This window comes from Rutidosis leptorrhynchoides, chromosome 9 (assembly GCF_046630445.1).
Source record: "Rutidosis leptorrhynchoides isolate AG116_Rl617_1_P2 chromosome 9, CSIRO_AGI_Rlap_v1, whole genome shotgun sequence".
Lineage (NCBI taxonomy): Eukaryota > Viridiplantae > Streptophyta > Magnoliopsida > Asterales > Asteraceae > Rutidosis > Rutidosis leptorrhynchoides.
The window spans coordinates 86,240,345-86,265,689 of record NC_092341.1 but is presented as its reverse complement, the minus strand read 5'-3'; the positions used below and the strand labels follow the sequence as shown (position 1 = coordinate 86,265,689).

At 31.4% G+C, this 25,345-nt stretch overlaps 2 protein-coding genes across 2 annotated transcripts in view; both read right to left on the bottom strand.

The window, feature by feature from the left end:
* LOC139867484 (BRI1 kinase inhibitor 1-like) overlaps nucleotides 1-25,345 on the bottom strand; it is a 227,044-nt gene that overhangs the window by 9,098 nt on the left and 192,601 nt on the right. The window lies entirely within an intron of this gene.
* LOC139867626 (phosphatidate phosphatase PAH2-like) lies at nucleotides 15,010-20,765 on the bottom strand. The gene is made up of 10 exons (XM_071855991.1): nucleotides 18,642-20,765; nucleotides 18,107-18,387; nucleotides 17,929-18,002; nucleotides 17,474-17,558; nucleotides 16,515-16,601; nucleotides 16,242-16,314; nucleotides 16,001-16,044; nucleotides 15,519-15,647; nucleotides 15,309-15,407; nucleotides 15,010-15,228 (listed from the first exon to the last, which is right to left on the bottom strand). The coding sequence occupies exons 1-10, from the start codon at nucleotides 20,104-20,106 to the stop codon at nucleotides 15,175-15,177; spliced, it is 2,391 nt and encodes a 796-aa protein (XP_071712092.1). The 5' UTR covers nucleotides 20,107-20,765; the 3' UTR covers nucleotides 15,010-15,174.

Here is a 25,345-nt window from a genome sequence, read left to right as displayed (position 1 = left end):
AAGTCTGAAATGACGAGTCTCTGAATGTTTGAACTGTTTCATGTATACATTTTACCTTTAGACTGTGCTCAACGATTCACGAACAATTGTGTGTAAATAAATATGTATGTATATATATATATATATATATATATATATATATATATATATATATATATATATATATATATATATATATATATATATATATATGTAAATATATATATATATATATATATATATATATATATATATATATATATATATATATATATATATGTAAATATAAATATAAGTGTATACTTTAGTTTGAAATCATATAGTACCATTTAATCATTTAAATTAAAATAAGATACAAATGATTTTTGTAATTTAAAATGAATCTATATATATAAATATATGATTTCCTTATATGATTATGATTATATGTATATTGTAATGTATAAGAATTCAAATATACATAGTATATAATCAATAACATTAAATAATTAATAGAATTAAAATGTTAATATATTAAAATTAATCCTAAGTTAAAATATTGTTATTATTACTTTCATTATTATTACAATAAATATTAATACTGATATTAAAGTTAGTATTATTAATTAAAGTATAGATATATGAAATTTGATATATCTAAATATTATTATGACTAATAAAATTAATAATAATATAATTAGCATTATTATTATTATTATAATTATGATTAACAATATTATTATTATTAATATTAGTATACTTATTCTTATTAAAAATAAATGATATTCTTGAAATTAATAATGGATTTATGTAGTTAAGTAATATTATAAAGTTAATATGTTATATACATATATACATACACAGATAGGTATCAGATCAGATATATACTAAAATACAAATACTGTTATATAGATAAATACATAAATACATATATAAATACGATATATACACATTTAAATATAGGATAGATATGTAATCCGTTTAAAATCATTATCAAACTGTAAAGGATTTTGGATCCTGTCTTTAGAATCTGAATTAGCACGATTTCAGTAGCAGTAAAATCTAAATTCAGTTTGCCATCCCTCTCAACTTTTTATTATTTTTCAATATTTTTGTACGAGCTCAATATACTGTGACTGTTTTGAAAATTCTTTGTCGACCTAAGTTGCTATTAAACAAGTGATTTACTCAGAGATATTATCACATTCATTCAACTGCACATCCCCAATATCAATTATCATTTACATCTCTCTAATCTGATTTAATTTTATAAACAGAAAAATGCTGTACCAGTCATACCCCTGTTCGTGTTCAGTAAAATCAAAAAGCTTGATTTCGAATTATTTTTCAAAAACAAAAAAAAATGCGGTTTTGTTAGGAATCTATTACTAAATATTTCTGCAAAGTTTAAAGTTCCAATTCATTATATCGAGTGAGAATTTTCAAGTCAAAGGTTTCGAATCCAAAAGTTAAAATATCTGTTCTTTGTGAAATTCAAAGTCTGGTTTATATTTCAGAGTCAATTGGGGATTCAAACAGTTTCTAGGAACAATTTACAATCTATTTCATGTTGAAAACGTGGCTTAAAACTATCTCAAAACCAAAATCAAAGATGGAGTTCTAAACCGTATTCTTCAGGTCTATTTTTAACTTGATTCTTTTGTTTCTGTTAATGTAAATCAAACCAATGAATCGTGTCTGTTATGTTTATGAATCCTTAAAATAAATTATTACACTGGGTCGTGATTAATTTTGTATGTGATCGATTTAATAATGGAAGAAGATGAAGGAATAGGAAAACAGAAACAAAGGGGTTAAATAAATTCGGGTGTTGGTTTAATCAGATAAATCAAAATAGAAAAATGGTTGGGTGTTGGTTCAGGGTAGCGAGGGGTCTCGGGTTCGAGCCCTCCTAGTGACAATTTTTTTAAAGAGGCTTTATGAGGTAGCTTTTAATATCAAAAATATTTATTATTATTATTATTATTATTATTATTATTATTATTATTATTATTATTATTATTATTATTATTATTATTATTATTATTGCTAATATAGGTGCATTCCTAAAAGTTACCATTTATTAACATTATCAAGTATTATTGATATTATCTTTATTATTAGTATGATTATAGTTATAGTTAGGAATATTGTTATTGTTATTATTATTATTAACATATGCACTATTATTATTATTAAAATGATTATTATATTTAGTATCATTATTATTATTATCACTACTACCATTAGTAATAAAACTATTTTAGTAATTATTGTTATCAGTATTGGAATTATTATTATTATTATTATTATTATTATTATTATTATTATTATTATTATTATTATTATTATTATTATTACAAAAAGTAATATTATATTTAAACCTGTCGTTTTTGTTAAAACTAGTATTATCATTAAACGTAACATCTTTACTATCATTATTATTATTAATAATAATATTAACAATAATATTATTATTATTAAAATTATTATGATTATGAAATTAAAGGTTTTAAAGATATTACTAAAGTTATAAGTATAAAAATAAAGATTTTTTTATATACAAAAATATATTCAAATTACAAAACTTAACTATATTAATATATCTATATATAAAATAAAGATATATAAATAAATAATGAAACTTAAAAATTATTAAATATAACAAATACATCATTAATAATAATAATATATAGATTTATTCGATTACGAGTAAATGTTTTAATATATATATATATATATATATATATATATATATATATATATATATATATATATATATATATATATATATATATATATATATATATATATATATATGAATGATATAGGTTCGTGAATCCGAGGCCAACCCTGCATTGTTCAGTTGTTCAATACCGTCATATGTATTTTTTACTACAAAATACAGTATGGTGAGTTCATTTGCTCCCTTTTACTCTTTACATCTTTGGGACTGAGAATACATGCGCTGCTTTTACAACTGCTTTATTAAATACTTTTGAAATACATTTTGAACTGCGAATACATGAAATGCTTTTATAAATGTTTGACGAGATAGACACAAGCAAAATATTTCTCGAATGAATTATTATGCAGACAGAAGTTCTGTGGATTATTATTGAATTAGTTGGACGTGATAATTGCCACTAATTGTTGTGAATATTTCCCCTGATTATTATTGCTTGATAACCTAAGAATTAGAATATGGTATGGCCCTAATTCACGCAAATCCTAAAGGTAGCTACCGGGTTTAACACCCCCACCCAGAATGTTCACTAGACGGAAGAGTTAGTGGGCATGGTGTTTAGTACTTCGAGGTTTATATATTATACATACGAGATGTTCTGTTTTTTTGGGGATATTATTTATGCGCATTATATGTTAAGTTCGGTTACCAAGCCAAGCAATGAATGAAAAGTGAATGTTATGTATCGAGAGAATGATTTTATACACAGGTTATGTGTATGATATTTTTGTACACGAGATATGTGTACGGTTACTAAGATTTATGAAACTGGTTTTGTACACGAGATAGGTGTACTGTATTTAAATCTTGTGGTCTATCAAAATGATGAATTTTATTCCTTTATGATAAACCTATGAACTCACCAACTTTTTGGTTGACACTTGAAAGCATGTTTATTCTCAGGTATGAAAGAAATCTTCCGCTGTGCATTTGCTCATTTTAGAGATATTACTTGGAGTCATTCATGACATATTTCAAAAGACGTTGCATTCGAGTCGTTGAGTTCATCAAGATTATTATTAAGTCAATTATAGTTGGATATATTATGAAATGGTATGCATGCCGTTAACTTTCGATGTAAAGAAAGTTTGTCTTTTAAAAAAAAAAACGAATGCAATGTTTGTAAAATGTATAATATAGAGGTCAAGTACCTCACGATGTAACCAAATGTAATGTATTCGTCCAGATGGATTAGGACGGGTCATTTCACAACCGGTTTCAGACAACATGCCATCTGAAATATGCTTTGGTGATGAAAGCAAGAGCAAGCATGACAAAAAAATATGTGCGACGATGATGAATAATTATATGTATCTTTAATTATATCGTTTTTAATTCGTAGCATTTAAATTATGTAATTTTTAAATCGTATCGTTTACGTTATATCATTTTTAGGATGTACTTTTTTTAATTTGTGTCTAGGATTGATGGAATTGTATTTAAATTAATGAAGTTTTACTTAAGTTTATATTATATAAAAATATATTATTATTATTATTTATTATTTATTTATTTATTTAAATAAAAATAGAAATAATATATTAAACATAATATTTATATTACAAATAATAATAATAGAATATTAAGTTTAATAATAAAATTAATAAAGTGAGTTCATGTGATGGTATGTCATAGTTGGAGTGAATTGTGATGGGTTAGTGATGGAAAGGAAATGAAGAGAAACCGATGATGTGGCGCTTATGTGGCACTGTGTTAATATGAAGAATCGTGTCATGAATGGGAGTGCTCTAACTGATCTATTGTTTTTAGAATCTTTTCTAACGACAGACTTACGGCTGTCAATAATGTGCGTCAATAACTTGTGCATGACGATTTTTTTCAACTTTTATAAGGCGGTTATTGAAGTTTACAGGTACTTTTTTTTAACGGCAAGTAACATACTCGTATTTTATTATGAAAACGATTATGTATAGTAAGTGGAGACATGCTCCTAATTACATGAGAAGAAACACGAAAAAGACAAAAATGTACATGTAAAATAATACGCGAAGAATGGACAAAAACGAGGTCGAGACAATAGTGGCCACCAAACTATAAAGGATAGGCCGTAAAGTACCCACGAATGAGGAGACTTGATAGATCAAGCAGGGCACATGAAGTGTTACAGTACTGACAACTCCAGCGACAAAGTGACAACCATATGCCCAGTTCTCCCAGACGTGAGTACACCAACGACCCATAATGGAAACAGTTTGTGCACTAAGTTCAGCTATCAACCAATCCCCAAACGGCAAAAGACATAAGAATCAAAAGCACGCGGGTTAGAGAGCCAAATGTCCCATTCAAGCGATGAATTTTTACAGCTACTTTTTACACGTTAACGACAGTCATAATGTTTGTGTTTAGCAAAATCCTTGTTTTTAATTACTAGTAATTTAGTACGGAGTACAACTTTAGGGTACAATTGGTATATCTTATAAAATGATGTGTATGGAACAAAATTGGTGTAGTAAATAAAAAAAACTATATACAATACGATTAACACACCCTGTTAACTTTGTCGATTCCATGGATACAGTTTGCGGAGCTTATTGTATTTCCAGGATTTAGCCCATTGCAATTCTACCACGATGTTAACTGACGCCACAATGGAGAAATATACCTGCAGTTGGTAAAGACGTGATCGCGATCTTCCAAATACGATTCGCAAAATGGGCATGTATTAGACATCAAAGGTACTCCTTTTTCCTCCAGATTGTTAGCGTATATTTAGTTAGCCCATTTATCATTTGTATTGGGCTTAGCCCTATTGCCTCGAGTTTAGTATTTTCTGTATTTATATCTTGAGCAATCTGTACTATTGAATCAAGACAAAATTACTCCCGTCGTCCTTGAACATATACCGAAATCATAAGCGTCGTCCCTAAAGTTTTTTTTTTGCGCTCGTCGTCACTGAACTTGCATTTTATAACTTGTGCCGTCCTTCTGTTAACTGTCCGTCTCTTTCCTCCGTTAACCTTCAGCACGTGCCAAACATGTGAGGGCAATTTTGTCATTTCATCCCTTATCTTCATCTTCATCCCCAATATTAAACAAACCCTAATTCTTGCAAACCTTTAATTTTTCTAAAACTATTTTATTTCTTCACATATCTATCCAAAAACGTGCACTTTTTCATCATCATTAATTAAATGTGCGAACCAATTCTGTAATCGCCATATTCATCGAGCTTAAGAACTCAAAATTCAACAATCACAACTTTTTTGCAATTATCAATTGAAATCAATTGGTACGGATTTCATAGGCATCGATTTACAATTTTAAGGAAGGGATTAACACCAAAATAGCTTCAAAGCTTATGAATCGATGATGAACAAGGACCGTAACCATGAAGCACACAAAAATTGAATTTCATGATTCAGTTGTTTTTAATCCACAATTCCTTCATCAAAGTTGCTTCGAATCGTCATAGGAACACTCGATCACCATCAAACAAACCTGAAACATCGTATTGAACTTGAATTTGATGAAATCCACTTCGTTTGACTTTTTATCATATATCTTTAACCTTCAAATTCATCATCATACGAAACAATTAGAATCTGTAATTTTCCAGAAAGAATCACGATATGAATCTTGACAGAATTGCAATTTTACTTTTCGCCAAAAGTTCCTGAATCGTTCTGAGGACCTAAGTCGTTTGTAGTTTCGGTTAGTGATGAACACGATCTAGATCGAGGTGAATATGAAACTGTCAATCGATAATAAAGATCATCGAGTGTTTTTCTGTTATATTGATACACGAAGCCTAGGATTCTGAATGGGAACATTTTCTGATCTTAAATCGAGTTGAGAATCATAAATGATGATGATGATGATTTTTGATGTTCATGTGGATAAAGCACGAACACTGTGGCAAATGTAATAGATTGATTTTGTGCATCTGAGTTTCTGAATATAAGATGTACACTGATGTGAATTTGAATTAGTAATTGTGTTCATGGTTTTGGATAGATCTGTGAAGAAAGAAGAAAGAAAATAGTTTAAAAAATAAAAGGTTTGAAAAAAATTAGGGTTTGTTTAATATTGGGGATGAAGATGAAAATAAGGGAAGAAAGACAAAATTACGCTGGTCGTCCCTGAACTATAAAAGAGATAAAATACCAGAATTGCCCTCACATGTTTGGCACATGTTGAAGGTTAACGGAGGAAAGAGGCGGACAGATAACAGAAGGACGACACAAGTTATAAAATGCAAGTTCAGTGACGACGAGCGCAAAAAAAAAACTTTAGGGACGACGCCTATAATTTCGGTATATGTTCAAGGACGACGGGAGTAATTTTGTCTTGAATCAATAAAAATCATATATCCATCATCACATTTAACATGGTATCAATAGCCTAACTCCTTCAATCCTAATCCCTTTTTCTTTTCACGGCCAAAGTATAAAAAGAGAAAACATTCCGATCGCACACTCATACTTTTGCCGACAACATTGTATTTCCAATTTCCTTTCAATTTATAATATAGCACATGGCATATCAATTATTTAATTGAATGCACTCTTGTTTGCTTATTTCGATATCACAGTGCATATCTACAAGAAATTATATTTTAATTTTATAGAGAGTTTGTTTGCAACAAGTACGTCTACAAAGGGTTTTACGGAATATTAATTTCTAATTTTGTTTTGTTTTGGTGGAATCACAGCAAGTAGGTTTACATCGATTTAAAAAGCGTCAGTGAATTAAAAATCCAACAACAAATCTTGATGGCAAAAAGTAACAGTGATTGTAGGTTGTTTGGAAGTTTTTTTTTTTTATTTTAACGGCAAGCAATTTTTTTGGGCAAAATATAGAGATTTTTGAGCAAAATTTGGACGTTTTTGAGCAAACTTTGGAAGTTTTTTTCGCAAAATTTGGAGATTTTAGGGCAAAATATGAAGGCTTTTGGGGCAAATTATGGAGAGTTGTGGGCAAAATAAAAAATCCACCGGGCCCAAAATCAAAAAATTTAAATTTTTACACTAAAAATTGAAAATTCACTTAGGGCGGCTGCCCATTACCGCCCCTGCGAGCACGGAAGACAATCTTTTTACATTGAATTTCCCCATTTGGTCTCGGTCTTGTACTCTCCATGACCAGCCATCACCCATACAGAATGAGTAATACCTAACCTTTTGTCAAATATAAGATTTTGGAAACAAGTAGGCTACAAAAAAGTTGGCAAATGTTAAAATCTATTAGTTTTGTGATTCGGTAAGCTGTAAAAATTTAGATAAATATTAGTACACAATAATTGAAAACAAAAACGAACACGGTATCAATCAAATACATATATGGTAAATGCATCACAATATGTCAATATGTCAACTAAGAAACAAAGTGGAATATTAATAGCTACTTTTTTCATCGAACTAGTTGTTTGAGCATCTCCATTCTATGGTTTTTCAAGATTTTAGCATTGTACTTTTGTACATTTTGCATATTTTGCTACAATCTGCTACAATTTTCCTTCAACTATAATAATTACGTACATTTTTGTAAAACTATAATAATTACGTACATTCTTGTAAAACCATCTTCTTTTATTATAACAAGCTTTTATTATAACAAGTTAGAATTAAAATTAGATTAGATAAACATAACTTGTGAACATTAACAACTAAATGAATCAACTTTATGCTAAAGCTTCTCATCTCCCTAACCAACCAATGTTATTTATGTCTTTCTAACATGCACGTTCTGATTTTTATATACCAAAATGCATTAAACAATATAACTTGCTAGGTTAGGCCTAATAAATTAAAAACTGTTATAATAATAATAATAATATAGATATGGATAGTCAATTTTGGTGTATACATATAGTCAATTTTGGTACACAAAGTATGTATTTTTATATTGAGATTTTAGGCTATAAATACTCATGAATGCAAGCATTAAACTTGTACCATTTCTCACACTTACAAAGTGTTTCTTTCTTTCTCTCCATTATCATCTTTGTTCTTACACTTCATTATTAGTATTCTAAATCAAGAATCAAATCACTAAAGGTAGTTATAAGCCTACTGAATTATAACATCAAGAATCAAACCACTAAAGGTAGTTATAAGCCTACTGAATTATAACATCAAGAATCAAACCACTAAAGGTAGTTATAAGCCTACTGAATTATAACACGTTATCAGCACGATAATCTTAATACTAAATATGGTTGGCTCTGCCACCAAAATGATATATGGTCGGTTATACCACCAAAATGATATATGGTCGGTTATACCACCAAAATGATATATGGTCGGTTATACCACCAGAATGATATAGGTCGGTTATACCACCTGAAAAAATATATGGTCGACACTGTCGCCAAATTTTCATTTATGTTTACTAATATTTATATTTTTGTTATATAACATTTATTTATGATTGCTTACACATGGTCGACACTGTCACCTACTTATCATTTATGTTATATTAAATTTATGTTTAATGTTTATATACTTATGAATATAAATTGACTCTAATTTATCATGATGTTTGTTTTAATTTTTGATAAAAGAAAATGTCGAATCTGGAAAAGCTTAAATTTACTCCTTTAGAATCAACTGGAAACAACTACATGCCATGGGTTATAAAAGTAAAAATGCATCTTAAATCAATGGGCATTCTTGAAACCATAAATGAAAACAACACTTGTTCTGAAAAAGAACAAGCTACGGCATGTTGCTTTATTCATCAACATATTGATGAATGCTTACAAAATAATTATGTGACTGTAGAAGATCCCCATGTTTTATGGGAAGGTCTCAAAAGCAGATTCAATAATCAAAGAGAAATTTTACTTCCAGCTGCAATGGAACAATGGAGAACATTAAGGTTCCAAGACTTTAAGAAAGTAAATGAATACAGCTCAGCTCTGTATAATACATGTTCACAACTTAAATTCTGTGGACATGAAATTAGTGATGCAGACATGATGGAGAAAACTTTCTCCACAATGAATGCTGCAAACATCACAGTGCAAAGAAATTTGAGAATGCTAAAGTTCAAAACATATCCTGAACTTAATTCATATCTCTTAGTTGCAGAGCAAAATGATGAGCTATTAATGAAAAATCAGCAATCCCGTCCTACTGGTACACTTGCAATCCCTGAAGCAAATACTGCAAATAATTATAAACAGGGACAAGGACGCGGGCAAGGTCGTGGTTATAATAACCATCACCATCATCATGCCAAAAGCCATAACTATGGTAGAAACCATCCTTATGGTAATGGTAATGGGCGTGGACGTGGTCGTGGTCGTGGCCGTGGTGGTCAAAGAAATAGTAATCCACGAAAATATAAATATCAACCACAAAACAAGCCCATTAAACAAGATGTTGAAGAAAATTCTTCTAAAAATTCTGAAGAATCTTGCTACAGATGTGGTAGAATGGGCCACTGGGCTAATACTTGCCGAACATCTAAACATCTTGTTAAGATGTATCAGGATTCGCTGAAAGGTAAAGAAAAGGAAGTAAATTTTGTGGATAATATTGATCCAACAGTCACTGAGAAACCATCTGATTTATATGAAGATTTCTTGAATGTTTAAGTTGTGTGTCTTTTGAAAAATAAACGATTTAATATCGTCTGTCTTTGTCATTATGTTTGCTAAATGTTTCAGTACTATCTATTTGCGTTTAAAATATTGTGTAATATTAATGTACTCACTATTTATTTCTTATATATGAAGTTCAATATGAATTTTGCTGGAATACAACATCAATCAAGTGGTGGAGATCTCTGTATAGCAGACAGTGGAACTACACACACTATACTTAAATCCGAGAAATATTTTATTGATCTAAAACCAACGGAAGGAACTATACATACAATATCAGGACCTGCTAACTTGATAAAAGGGATAGGAAAGGCAAATTTCATACTACCAAATGGTACAAAATTTTTAATAAATGATGCCTTATTTTCTCCCAAGTCAAGCAGAAATTTATTGAGTTTCTCCGACATATACCTTAACGGGTATGATTATCAGTCAGTGACAACAGAAAATGAGAAATATTTAAGTATCACTGACAAGAGTCATGTGGTTGAAAAACTGCCAAGACTTAGTTCTGGATTACATTATACACATATAAATGTACCAGAAATACATATGGTAGTTAACGAAAAATATATTGATCCTGGTGTATTCAGTTTATGGCATAACAGATTAGGCCATCCAGGATCAACAATGATGAAAAGGATTATTGAATGTACTCATGGACATCCACTAAAGGATAGAAAAATCCATCATGATACAATGGTTCCATGTACATCTTGCTCTCTTGGAAAATTGATAACTAGACCCTCACCACTTAAGGTTGAGAAAGAATCACCAATGTTTCTTGAAAGAATTCAAGGTGATATATGTGGACCAATTCATCCACCATGTGGACCATTTAGATATTTCATGGTTCTAATAGACGCATCTAGCAGATGGTCTCATGTTTGTCTGTTATCAAGCCGTAATGTGGCATTTGCAAAATTTCTTGCCCAAATTATTAAATTGAGAGCTCATTTTCCTGATTACACCATTAAAAGGGTGAGACTTGATAATGCTGGTGAATTTACATCTCAAGCATTTAATGACTATTGCATGTCTATAGGAATTGTTGTTGAACATTCTGTTGCTCATGTGCATACACAAAATGGTTTAGCCGAGTCATTGATTAAACGTTTACAGTTAATCGCTAGACCATTGATAATGAGAACAAAACTCCCTGTATCTATATGGGGTCATGCAATTTTACATGCTGCTGCATTGATTCGCATCAGACCAAGTGCAAGTCATAAATATTCCCCCCTACAACTTGCTTTTGGTCAAGAGCCAAATATTTCTCATCTTAGAACATTTGGTTGTGCAGTGTATGTTCCAATTGCGACACCACAACGTACAAAAATGGGTCCTCAAAGGAGGTTGGGAATATATGTTGGATATGAAACATCTTCAATATTAAGGTATATTGAACCTATGACAGGTGACGTTTTTACAGCACGTTTTGCTGATTGTCATTTTAATGAAACATTGTTCCCTAGATTAGGGGGAGAAATGAAAAATAAAGAAAATGATGTTTCATGGTGTGAACCTCAATTAAAGTATCTTGATCCTCGCACAAAAGAATGCGAGACAAAAGTTCAAAAGATAATGCATATACAAGAACTTGCAAATCAATTGCCTGATGCATTTACAGATACAAAAACGGTGACAAAATCATATATACCAGCAGTAAATACTCCAGCTCGAATTGAAATTCCAAAAGCTGGCAATAACGTCACTCATGAATCTTTGCCACGTCAGAAACGTGGAAGACCAATCGGTTCAAAGGATAAAAATCCTCGAAAAAGAAAATCAGCTGATAATGAAGTAAAAGAAAGTGTTCAAGAAGAACCACAAATCACTACTCCTACTGCAGAGGAGATTGATGATGTCAATAAAGAAATTGCAATCAATTATGCATATTCAAAAATATTATGGAACCGAAATGAAATGAAAAATCTTGATGAGAAATTTTCATTTAATGTTGCATATGACATCATGAATAATGATGATGATCCAGAACCAACATCTATGGTTGAATGTCAAAATAGACATGATTGGGCTCAATGGAAAGAAGCAATACGAGCTGAATTAGAATCACTCAATAAAAGAAAAGTTTTCGGATCCATCATTCTCACTCCTAAAGATGTGAAACCTGTAGGATACAGATGGATTTTTGTCCGAAAAAGAAATGAGAAAAATGAAGTTACAAGGTATAAAGCTAGACTTGTAGCTCAAGGTTTTTCTCAAAGACCGGGAATTGATTATGAAGAAACTTATTCTCCTGTTATGGATGCAATTACTTTTAGGTACTTAATCAGTCTGGCAGTTTCTAAAAATTTAGAAATGCATCTCATGGATGTTGTGACTGCTTATCTATATGGATCACTTGATAGTGATATATATATGAAGATACCTGAAGGATTTAAGGTACCAGAAGCATCAAATGCAAAACCCAAAGAAATGTATTCGATTAAATTACAAAGATCTTTATATGGGTTAAAACAATCGGGACGTATGTGGTATAACCGATTAAGTGATTACTTGATAAGCAAAGGGTATACAAATAATCTTACTTGCCCTTGTGTTTTCATTAAGAAAACAACATCCGGATATGTGATCATAGCTGTTTATGTTGATGATCTTAACATCATAGGTACAAATAAAGAGATCCATGAAGCCATTCAACTTCTAAAGAAAGAATTTGAAATGAAAGATCTCGGAAAAACCAAGTATTGCCTTGGTTTACAAATTGAGCATATGCCTAATGGTTTACTTGTACATCAAACAACATATACTGAAAAGATTTTGAAACGTTTCAATATGGACAAGGCAAAACCATTAAGTACTCCTATGGTTGTTAGATCACTCAATGTTGAAGCTGATCCATTTCGTCCATGTGAAGATCAAGAAGACATTCTTGGACCAGAAGTACCATATCTTAGTGCAATTGGAGCTCTTATGTATCTTACAAATTGTACAAGACTTGACATTTCTTTTGCAGTTAATTTGTTGGCAAGGTTCAGCTCTGCTCCTACCAAAAGACACTGGAATGGGATCAAACACATATTTCGATACCTTCGAGGAACTACTGATTTAGGATTATTTTATTCTAACGAATCAAAACAAGATTTGGTTGGTTATGCAGATGCAGGTTATTTATCTGATCCACATAAAGCTAAATCTCAAACTGGATATGTATTCCTAAATGGAGGTACTGCAATATCATGACGTTCTCAAAAACAAACACTTGTTGCTACATCGTCAAATCATGCCGAAGTGATTGCATTACATGAAGCTACTCGAGAATGTTTTTGGTTGAGATCAATGACACAACTCATTACTGATTCTTGTGGACTAGAACGCGATAAAAGTCCAACAACTATCTATGAAGATAATGCAGCTTGCATAGCACAGATGAAAGAAGGGTATATCAAAAGTGACCGAACAAAACACATACCACCTAGATTCTTCTCATACACTCAAAATCTCATTAAGGACAACCAGATTGAAATGAGATATGTGCAATCTAGCAAAAACTCTGCTGATCTTTTCACGAAAGCACTTCCAACTGCTATTTTCAGAACACACGTTCATAACATTGGCATGAGACATGTTCAAAAGATGTAACAGCTGAAGCGATGTCTACTTGAGGGGGAGTCAACTCCATGCTGCACTCTTTTTCCCTTAGCTAAAGTTTTTTCCCACTGGGTTTTCTTTAGCAAGGTTTTTAACGAGGCAGTAATTTATAGTTGATCTTCAACAAAATAAAATTGCTATCCAAGGGGGAGTGTTATAATAATAATAATAATATAGATATGGATAGTCAATTTTGGTGTATACATATAGTCAATTTTGGTACACAAAGTATGTATTTTTATATTGAGATTTTAGGCTATAAATACTCATGAATGCAAGCATTAAACTTGTACCATTTCTCACACTTACAAAGTGTTTCTTTCTTTCTCTCCATTATCATCTTTGTTCTTACACTTCATTATTAGTATTCTAAATCAAGAATCAAATCACTAAAGGTAGTTATAAGCCTACTGAATTATAACATCAAGAATCAAACCACTAAAGGTAGTTATAAGCCTACTGAATTATAACATCAAGAATCAAACCACTAAAGGTAGTTATAAGCCTACTGAATTATAACAAAAACCTTAACACAATACAATAATAAAAAGCAACAAGTGGGAACAAACTCCATTTTATAACATACGGTATACAATGCACAAAGCCTCATCTTTTAAACCTTCCATGGTATTCAATATTTTCGGCCATTATAAGAATCAATGGCGGCTAACAAAAAGGAACAAAGAAAACCTAGTATATAAACACCAAACAAATCCCATTAACTTAGTATAAACTTGAACTAAACCCTTCAAATACTTTATCAATTCACTACAATTTTTTTCAGAAAAGTCTTTTAGAATGGCATTCAAGACCACCTCCATAAACCAAAACATCTCGGATGATGGCAGACGCGAACTAACTGTTAAAGAGTTCAAGAGATGGTTGATGCGATTCGACACAAATAAAGATGGTCGTATCAGCAAAAAAGAGCTTCGACAAGTTGTTAAGGCCAACGGAGGTTGGTTTTCAAGATGGAAATCAACGGCTGGTATCGATTCTGCTGATAGAAATGGAAATGGTTTCGTTGACGAATGTGAAATTGAAAATTTAATCCAGTTTGCACAAAGAGAATTAGGTATTAGAATCATAACATACTAACACTGTTTACTTGTGTAAATAACAAATTCACAAACATATATGCACGACTAGTATTATGAATTTAATGAATGTAAGTCGTTCAAGGTTGAATGTGTTACTACATGAATATTTTTCTATTTCTATACGATTCGATCTACTGAGGCGAAAAAAGAGTGGTTAATTACAATATTCTCGTCGACATCTTCGATTAATCCATAGTCGGGGGTGGAAGTTTCCAGAAGTTCCAAGAGTTATAATCCTCCTGCTAAAAAAGGATAAACAAATCCATGTTATAATAAAGAAAAAGTTGAATGAGAAGTTATACAAGTTGTAAGATCGAACCTCTTCATGTACGGATATTGGTGGGAAAATGCCATTAACGAGAGCGTGGAGTGAAGCATATGATTTTGAGTCGATGCACCGATTTATAACAACTTCGCCCTGTAAAACATCAAAACGGAAGTACAATTATAATCATATACTCCGTAATCTATAATTAATCTATCTAATTATATATGAATAATAAATATTATTTTATTTTTAAGCAAGCACCTTAGGATTGATGATGAAGATTTTTCCTTTGGGTATTCCGACTTTCAGGTAACTAAATTCGTCTGTATCTCTGTTTCCAAAACCAGCATAAAACGGATTCCTATCGGGTGGAAAACATGCCTTGATATCCTACAGATACAAAAGAAGTTTGGGATATCAAATACCATATATTTAGATTTATATTCTTCATAAAATAAAGAGATAATGGTATGTGAAAGTATTAAAGTTTAGACTGTTTGCTATTTGTGTATTAATGTTTAAAAGTTCTATTGTAAAAAGAGTAACTTTACTACATTTGCATACCATTAACCCTAAAATAAACTTATACTTCATGTCTCCAACCCATAAAAATTACCAAAAAAAAAAAAAAAAAAAAAATTTGAATTTCCTTTTTATATTAAAAAATAATCTTTTTTGTAAGTTCACCATTAGGTAAAGTCGGATGCAATTTTTAAGGACACGGTAAATATTTAGGAACTAACCTCCAAGCAAGCGATTTTGAATTCATGTGGAGCTCTTCTTATAACTGCAAAATGGTAGGAAATAAATTCAGAAGACTATATAACTGTGACTGTTTGTACTTCGTATTGAAATTGATATGATAAAACTGATAAACATATTACTCAGTAGAAAGCATTATCCTCAGTCTGTTTATGGTCACTTTTTGTGTAATAGTCCAATAATGATTACTGATATGAGTAACAAAATCAGTTAAAGTTTTACCTTCGCGAAAAAGTGAAGGAAAAAGTCCATCAGGAGATATAACAACTGGCCCATCAGGTAAAGCCTTCCCATCCTGCAAATTAAGTTCAGAGCTGATTGTTAGGAATTCAACAGAACACACAAACATAGAGTCCTCATATTATGGATTTGGTAACAAAATTAGCAACAACAAAAAAAAAAACACAAAATTAAATTGTTATGATTTGGTGGGAAAAATATCAGGAAAACTTTCACTTGCACAATAGGATAGAGTAAGTTAAAGTGTTATAGTACCTGCTTAAGGTTGAAAAGGAACTGTCTAGTGATAGAGGCTTGAGAAATTGCGCGAGCACTTAGATAAAGCATTTGATATCCATTTTCCTACATCATACACATCAACAAACAGTTCATTTGTGTTTACATGCATATTCAATTGTGAACGAAAAGATAAAAAGTATGTGTCTGGTCTATATATACAAGTAAAATAAGTTTAGCCCATTCACGGGTCTCAGTTGAGACAAAGAAAATGATTACATTGATCTGCATATTTCAGATCTAACGTGTCAGAAGGGCTAACGCAGAAAATAGAAAGATTAACTTGTAAAAATCATATTGACTAATTGCAATTGTAAAAATGTAAGTTTCTAATTATACGTAGGGCACAGTATCTAAAAAAAGGCAGGGAAACAATAACGTGCTTTATGTCAATCCAAGTTGACCCAACCTGATTAAATCCATAAAACATGATATCCAACTTGACCCATTATCCAACTGGCCTGATGTGCTCAACTTTGTAAACCCTATTTTAATTTCAGGGAGCAAACATATACTATTGTGTATAAACTATCATGTCATTATGTCAAAGAAACAGTAATCCTAAGAACACAAAATACACCTAACGTACCATGAAATTCACAATACTTCTTGGATGGCATTATCTTAAGATAATATCTATTCCCAAAATGTCAACCATTATAATTGCTACCAATCCGATTATAATCGATTAGGTTTTATAACTTATTCATAGTTCACAAAATATTATATTCATTTAAGTTCGCTCAATGTGACTGGCATGACCCGGAACGGGAAGAGAAAAACTAATTTCTAAATAGTCAAAAACTTTAATTGAACCATGTAAATACAAGTTTCATAAGGCATGGGGTTAAGCAAGAGACAATTTTTTTTTAAACAAAAAAATGATAAATAAAAAAAATAAAAAAAAGAGATAAAGATAAAATAGTGCAACAACAAACCTTGATCCCTGAAAAGAGGTGAGTTACACCAATATGCGACCAATCTCTTCCAACCAAAGGCATGAATTGTCCAAGCACATCAGATCTATAAGACCACAAGACAATAGCACATGTGTTACTACATTAATCATCATCATCATATAATATAAGCTACAATTATTTCGAAATCGTTTAGTTATTATTCCATAGTTGTTTAATATACATTTGTACTTTTAAGCTTTACATATTTACACAACCAAACAACACAAACATAAATCAATCAAATCCAGATTGTTGGGCATATTTTGCACTCTTAATGGTTGTGTGACAATTTGGTCCTCACTTAAAGGCATGAACATATAACTAACGTCCAGCGGAGCCATACCCCTTGATATACAAAAGGTAAAGGTGAAGGGCATAAATGTAATTTTAATCTATAAGCTACATTTTAATCTAAGAGAGTAAAAGAAACTTACTTGGTGATTGTTCCATCAACGTCCGAAATCACAATGCGAGTATCCCACTTCCACAAATAAATTCTAGCATCCACCTACAATATTTATACATCAAATATAAGGTACACAATTTATTACAACCGTAAAAACACACAAATTTAACAGCACAATAATAAACAGACAGAAACAAAACATAAACCTTTTGTGGCCCTAATACGGATGTTGAAAACGTAAATGTCACAGTGTTTTGTCCCTCTGCTAGATTCAAAGAAGCTAACTGCTCGGGAGTTGGCGTAATCGCACGCGTGTGCATCTTATCCAACTTCGGTGAGCACTCTTCTTTTTCGACATCCGTTTCCGGTACAATATCAACAATTGTCGAATCCTTTTTAGTATTTTGTTCTTTATCTGGAACGATTTTACTTCCCGATCTTCTAAACGGCCACAAACTCCAACTTCCACCCGCACCATCAACAACACCTGCAAAGAAAAATCATCTTTTTATACATTCAAATCTTGATAACTAAACTAATCATTATATATTACGATAAGGTTATGCAAAAGTATTCAACTTTAGTCCAAAAATACCTTCAAATACATAAACATTCTAAGTTTGATACATACAAAAGATTTTGAACTAAATTAAATACATTTACAAACACTCGAGCCTTATATTTTTTTATGATACAACTACCAACCTATAATGAATATGAATGTAGATAAAAGAATCATACCACTTTCAATGCTACCATCTTTAAGCTCATTTGACATGTTATTTGCACTTTGTGCTAATTTTGACTTTAAATTCGACGTTCTGATCCTCGAAGCATCTTCTCTTAAAAAATCCCAAGACGATCTTAATTTTCCAATCGGGGAATAAAATTGTGCATCCTCATGATTATCCGAAACAACGTTATTATATTGACACCTAATGTTGGGCAGAGATTTTGAACGTTGACCCATTTCCGCTTCTGCAACTTCAAAACTTTTAGGTATAGGAATCTCAACATTACTCGAACACCTCCTAATATTTGAATTAATTCCTTCAAATTCGCCTTTCAAACGATCTTTATCTGTTCTGATTGTAAGACGCATTGACTCACTCCCTACTTGGTTGACTTTTAGATCAATCGTGTCGATACTCGGTTTTGGAACATCAAGATCATTAAAGCTTAATGGTTGTTCTACAACATGTTCGGTTACTTGTGGGATTAATAACGCCTCACCATTCGACTCAAAAAGGGGTCTAACTTCGTTTGGTTCATATGTATCTTCTTGATTACATCCTGCTTCGGCGTAACTTTCGGGTACAATTTCTAACGATCCTTGAGCCGTTATTAATCCCACTTCGGGCTCGTTATTAGGATCATCCAAATGACTTCTTAAACTCTCTTCGGGAACATAATTATCATCAACCTCTTTAGTAACATCATCATTAACAATATCTTCTTCAATAGTTTCTTTAACCTCTAAACCCTCTAACTTATTTACAAAGTGTTGTTCATGCAAAACCAAACTCGTTTCCAAACGTCCACCCGTAACATCCCCATTATCGTGTCTTAATTCGTTAGCAACATTTTTATTATTTTTCGATGAAAGATTAGTTGACCACCTCATCTCTAAAAGATCAGCGGCCATTTCAGCACTTTCTAGTGACCCCATTCGACCAACATTCAAATCATTCTCTTCAATCGAAGAAATAGGTTCTTTCATCGATCGTCTACCAAGAACAAACCCTAAAATCCTAGACCGTTTAGAGTTATTCCTAGACAAAACCGCACCGTTGCTGACATCACTAACCGAATTACTATCAAATTCATAATTCATACTTTTTGACTTAATCGGGATCTTATCATTCCCTTTTCCATTTAATTCCTCACACATAGACGAATGAGACGAAACACCCTCAACCACTTCATCCGAATCAACCTCCCGTAAAAAATACGCCTCCCCTCGTGGATCCAAATACATATGAAAATCCGCATCGAGCCCATTAACATTAATGTCAACAACTCGTTCTTTCGCCTTTAAAACCCCTTGAAACTTACCAAATCTAACATACCAAGGAGACGATTTCAAACTACCGTCTTGTTGTTGCACCACAACCATATCAACCGCCCCACCAAACGGGTGAAACGGGCCGGAAACAGTATAAACCCCTTGAGTAATATAACTACCTAACCTCCCTACCGCATACATCTTTTAACCCCAAATCACCAAAACCACATCACCGATATATAAAGACTAATTACAACCTTAATCCCCAATTACACAAACTCCTCAAGACCCAATTGGGGACCAAACATATAAAGATCAAAACTTTCAAAATACCCAATTGAGATTACCTACACGGAATGTGTAGATAACAAAAAACCACCTTCAACAAACTCTAATTTCAATCAAAAATGGAAACTTGACTAATAAAGATTTCTAAATATAGAAGTAGATAATACAAATTGATCTGTTATCTATAATTGAATAAAATAAAGAACAAGTACAAGATCAATTGGGTTGAATTATTACACGCAGTTGGGCAAATTGGCAAAAAAGCATATTCCTTTCAAATGATTCGATGTACCACAAACAATAACATCAACGCTGATGACGTATTCCAATAAATGACGTCATACTTGTTCTGCATGTTTCTTGAATCTTGTTTCATCCTTCTTCATCCTCTTGTATTCGTTTCTTCAAATTGATGTGATTGGAAATGAATTGAGGTAATAAAGGAATGGGAATAAACCCTGTTTTCAGATTGTGTTGAAATGAGAAAGATTCAACAGGGTGAATGTTATTTTTCAAAAATTATTTTATTATTTTAGGTTTTATTATAATTATAATTTGGGTTCTGGGTGTGGGTCGATTTGTTGAAAATGGCGATGAATCGTGAGAAACAGAGCATATCGTAGTTAATGATAGGAGGTTTGTAGTTAGGTGTGAAAAAACGGGTCTAGGGACATAAATGTCATTTAACATCTATGGTTAAATCCCCACGCTTTTCACGAAAAAAGTTTACAAGTCTTGATCTTCGGAGTAGTCTCTAGACTCTAGAGTGGTGGGTGTTTCATTTTTCTTTTCCAACGTTTAACTCGTGAAAGATTGAGATCCTAGCGTTCTACCACTCCTCCTTCGACATTCCACGTCGTTGTTTCGCCCAAAATCTCACGTCGGGATATTAAGGTTTACTTTTGATTATACTTACCCATATACCATTACAAGAAAATTGTAAGTGGTAAAGTTTACCCATATAAACAAAGAAAATTAATTATAAACATTAAAGTACATCCAATAATGCATTTAGTACAAGTTTTGACTTATAATAGAGTATAACCAATAGTGCATGTAGTACAAACTTTGACTTATAATTGATTCTTAAGTTTTGCCTCATCTATCTATATAAAAGTTGGGAATGGTAGAGCTACATCTTTCTGGTTCGATCCGTGGCTTTCAAACACGCCACTACATGTATCGTTCAGCAGGTTATTTCAGCTCGAACAGGACCCTCATGTATTGGTCCACGCACGTGTGGGGTGGAATGGGGCTTCTTGTATTGGGTCTTGGGACTGGGTACGCCAATCTCGTGGCAGAACATGTGCAGAACTTCAAGAACTGTTGCGGCTTCTACAGGGTTTTGTGATTGATAGCGAGAGTGAAGATCGATGCCCTTGGACTCTTTGTTCTAGTGGTAAATTCTGAACAATAATTCTCTAAGATTTGATTCGTTCGAAGATCATTACTTAAAGTGTTGCGGGTATTGAAACTTTGCGTAATAATTTGGTTCCTAAAAAGATTTGAATTTTTATTTGGAGGGCTTTGAATGGTAGGCTTCCCGTATTGTCGGAACTTGATAAGAGGGGAATCGACCTTCATTCCGTCCGATGTCGCCTTTGTGATAACGAATAGAAACGGTACAACATGCTCTTTTTCAATGTCGAAAAGTGTTGAAATTTGGGAAAATATCTTCAATTGGTTTGGTACAAATCATGCGGCTTTGGGTTTTAACAATTCATATAGGGGTTGTTCTTCACTTCAAGCAACGGTGGAGGGCTCCAAGGTGGGGCAAGTGGTAGAATGGAGATGTGATTATCTTATATGGAAAAATCGGAACATAAAGGTATTCAAAATGTAGTGACCCGTCCTAATTCATCTGGACGAATACATTACATTTGGTTACGTCGCGAGGTACTTGACCTCTATATGATACATTTTACAAACATTGCATTCGTTTTTAAAAGACAAACTTTCATTTCATCGAAAGTTGACGGCATGCATACCATTTCATAATATATCCAACTATAATTGACTTAATAATAATCTTGATGAACTCGACGACTAGAATGCAACGTCTTTTGAAATATGTCATGAATGACTCCAAGTAATATCTCTAAAATGAGCAAATGCACAGCGGAAGATTTCTTTCATACCTGAGAATAAACATGCTTTAAGGTGTCAACCAAAAGGTTGGTGAGTTCAAAGGAGAGAAAAGAATTCACAAATTGGCAAGTGGGTTTATGGTTTAATACAAGTATATAATATAAATGAGATTAGTTTATGAATAAAACAAAAGTACAAAAGCAGTAAATCTCTTGAATTCAATATTAGAATAGTTGATGGTAGTTGTGATGATTTGATGGGTTTGTGTGTTTCCATAAGTCATCAACATGTAATTGTATTTATATATATTTTCTATCATTTGAAATGAAAAGGAACAACATCATGCATAGTAATATCCAATCAATTGGGCATAGTAAAAACGTCACTCAATTCACGGATAACACTTAATTGAAATAAGTGGGTTTACTATTATTGGATATATATATATATATATATATATATATATATATATATATATATATATATATATATATATATATATATAATATCTTAGAGTAGTAAACAAAGCGATTCTAAGAATTCAATTCCCACGTGTAAATTTTGGTTAACATTAAACTTTATTGTAGTAATTACCACATATAGTTTTATTTATATATATATATATATATATATATATATATATATATATATATATATATATATATATATATATATATATATATATATATATATATATATATATATATATATATATATACGTGATATGCTTGAATATCAACAGTTAGTAATCCGCTTTTACATGGAAGAAAAGGAAATACAGAAGATGAAAATAAACAGAGTAGTAACCTTAGCTGCATATATACTTTCAACATATTAATTCATGTTTTTGGTTAATTTATTTATTTATTTATTTATTTATTTCAGTCATTATGGTATAAAATTCGGTCATTAAATATTAAAATTATTAATTAAAATTTTACTCAACTGTCCGCGCTAGATCCCAGGTAAAAATATAAAAAGTTTTAAAATTCAACAAATAACTCTTGAATACATTTTTAATAAGTCTATAATTTATAAAACTCATTTCTTTTTTTATCACCGTTTATTTAAAAATCGCATAAGTTCCTTTTTAACTCGTTTATAATTAATCGGATGACAATTGAGCGTTACTGTCGATTACAAAATAAATTCGAAAACTATATATATATATATTCAATATACTCCATTTAAATATATAACTATGTTTTAACTAATAATCATTATATATTATTTTATTTTACATTATTAATTCTAATAATTACATCATATAATCTTTCAATTTATATTTCCAATTAATATATATATACACACATATCTATTCACAATTAGGTGTTCGTGAATCGTCGAGAATAGTCAAAGGTTATATGAATTCATGAAAACAGTTCAAAAATTTTGAGACTCAACATTACAGACTTTGCTCATCGTATCGAATTCATATAAAGATTAAGTTTAAATTTGGTCAGAAATTCCCGGGTCGTTACAGTACCTACCCGTTAAAGAAATTTCGTCCCGAAATTTGATTGGGATGGTCATGGTTGACATTAAATATGTTTTCATGACGCATGTGAGCTGATGAATAGAATTTTATTACCATTGAGTAATAAGGAATAAATAATTTGATTATTCGAAGAGTATAAGTGAAGCTGTCGCAAAAGATTGAAATACATAAATAGAGATTCGTCTGAACTTTTGACGTTCTCTTGGTTGAATTCCGGAATTAAAGGAATTTGAAGAAAATCTTCGAAATCTAAAAGATTTGATTATTCGGTGAATAAGAAAATTAAGATCTCTATAATTAAATGCGATGATCTGCCTCAATTGCTACGCCTGATATTTTCCTTATAAATTTACTTTTTTCGTCCCATTATTTTCCACCACTCCTATACTTTCTTTCTTAGTTCATAAATCCAAAAGATTGTGAAAATGTCTAATCCAGTTCTAATCCTTGATATTTTTCTAATTATCATTTTTGTCATCCTTCTTTTCAATCTTCCACCTGAAAAATCTGTTTACTTCCACTATTACCTTAGGGTGATACTATTCTTAATTATACTGTGTCTTTATATTGCTATTCGTATTAATATCCACGGTTTGTAACTTCAGTGTTGTTTTTGGGCTTTATATTTTCTCTTATATTTTAGAGCTCTTTGCCTTTTGATTATCCTCTCAACCTCTAGTAGAGCGAGTATCGGTCCAGAACTCGTAAGTATGGAATTTCGGATAAACATCATGTTCTAAATAAGAAGGAATGTATTAGCACGATTTGATTTGTCAAATTACCAGAGTCACTGGGAATAGAACTATCAAAATTATACTTTCTTGATATGTTAAGAAGTTAAGTAGAATGAAAGAGTTATGTAACATGACACATGATGACGTTATAATCTGTGAATCATCACATTCCATTAGAAACTCAGCATGAATTACTGTAGTATAATCACGTTGGCCAAGCGCATTATATTATACTAACTCATGCATTTGTTTCCAACACTTCTTCACAATTCATTCATAATTTATACTTGAGTTTTACAGGAGTTTCCAATGTAATGGAATACAGAAAAACACGAAGAGGTAGATAATTTCGGACATGAATATTTATGAAAATATCCTAAGTTCGAAAGTTGATAAGGAAAGATTTTCCGCAAAATTTTAATATGACTTCGGAGCAGGATATTCTCTAAAGATTTCATCGAATCCAGAATTACTTGGATTCTTGAAATATAGGGTTTGATCCTTGTCTTTGTCCTTGATCTCCTTCACGGTTAGCTCAATCTATGTTTCAATACTAAATTTTCTATCGAGAGTTCCCAACATTCCATTCTTATTATCAAACTTTTGGCCATTTAGACCATCTACCATTTTACTGTTTCGTCTGCATTTAATGCAGCCATATCTGAATTGTTGGTTATCAATCCGAGGTGTTTTCAAGAGAATTGTGTTTTAGATGATTAAACGCCGATGGTAATATGGTGGAATATGAAAAGTTCTCTGGTAACAATAAATGAGCACGCATATATATCAAGATTATAATAAGGTTGTTTTGAATGAAAAGTTGAAGTTGTCC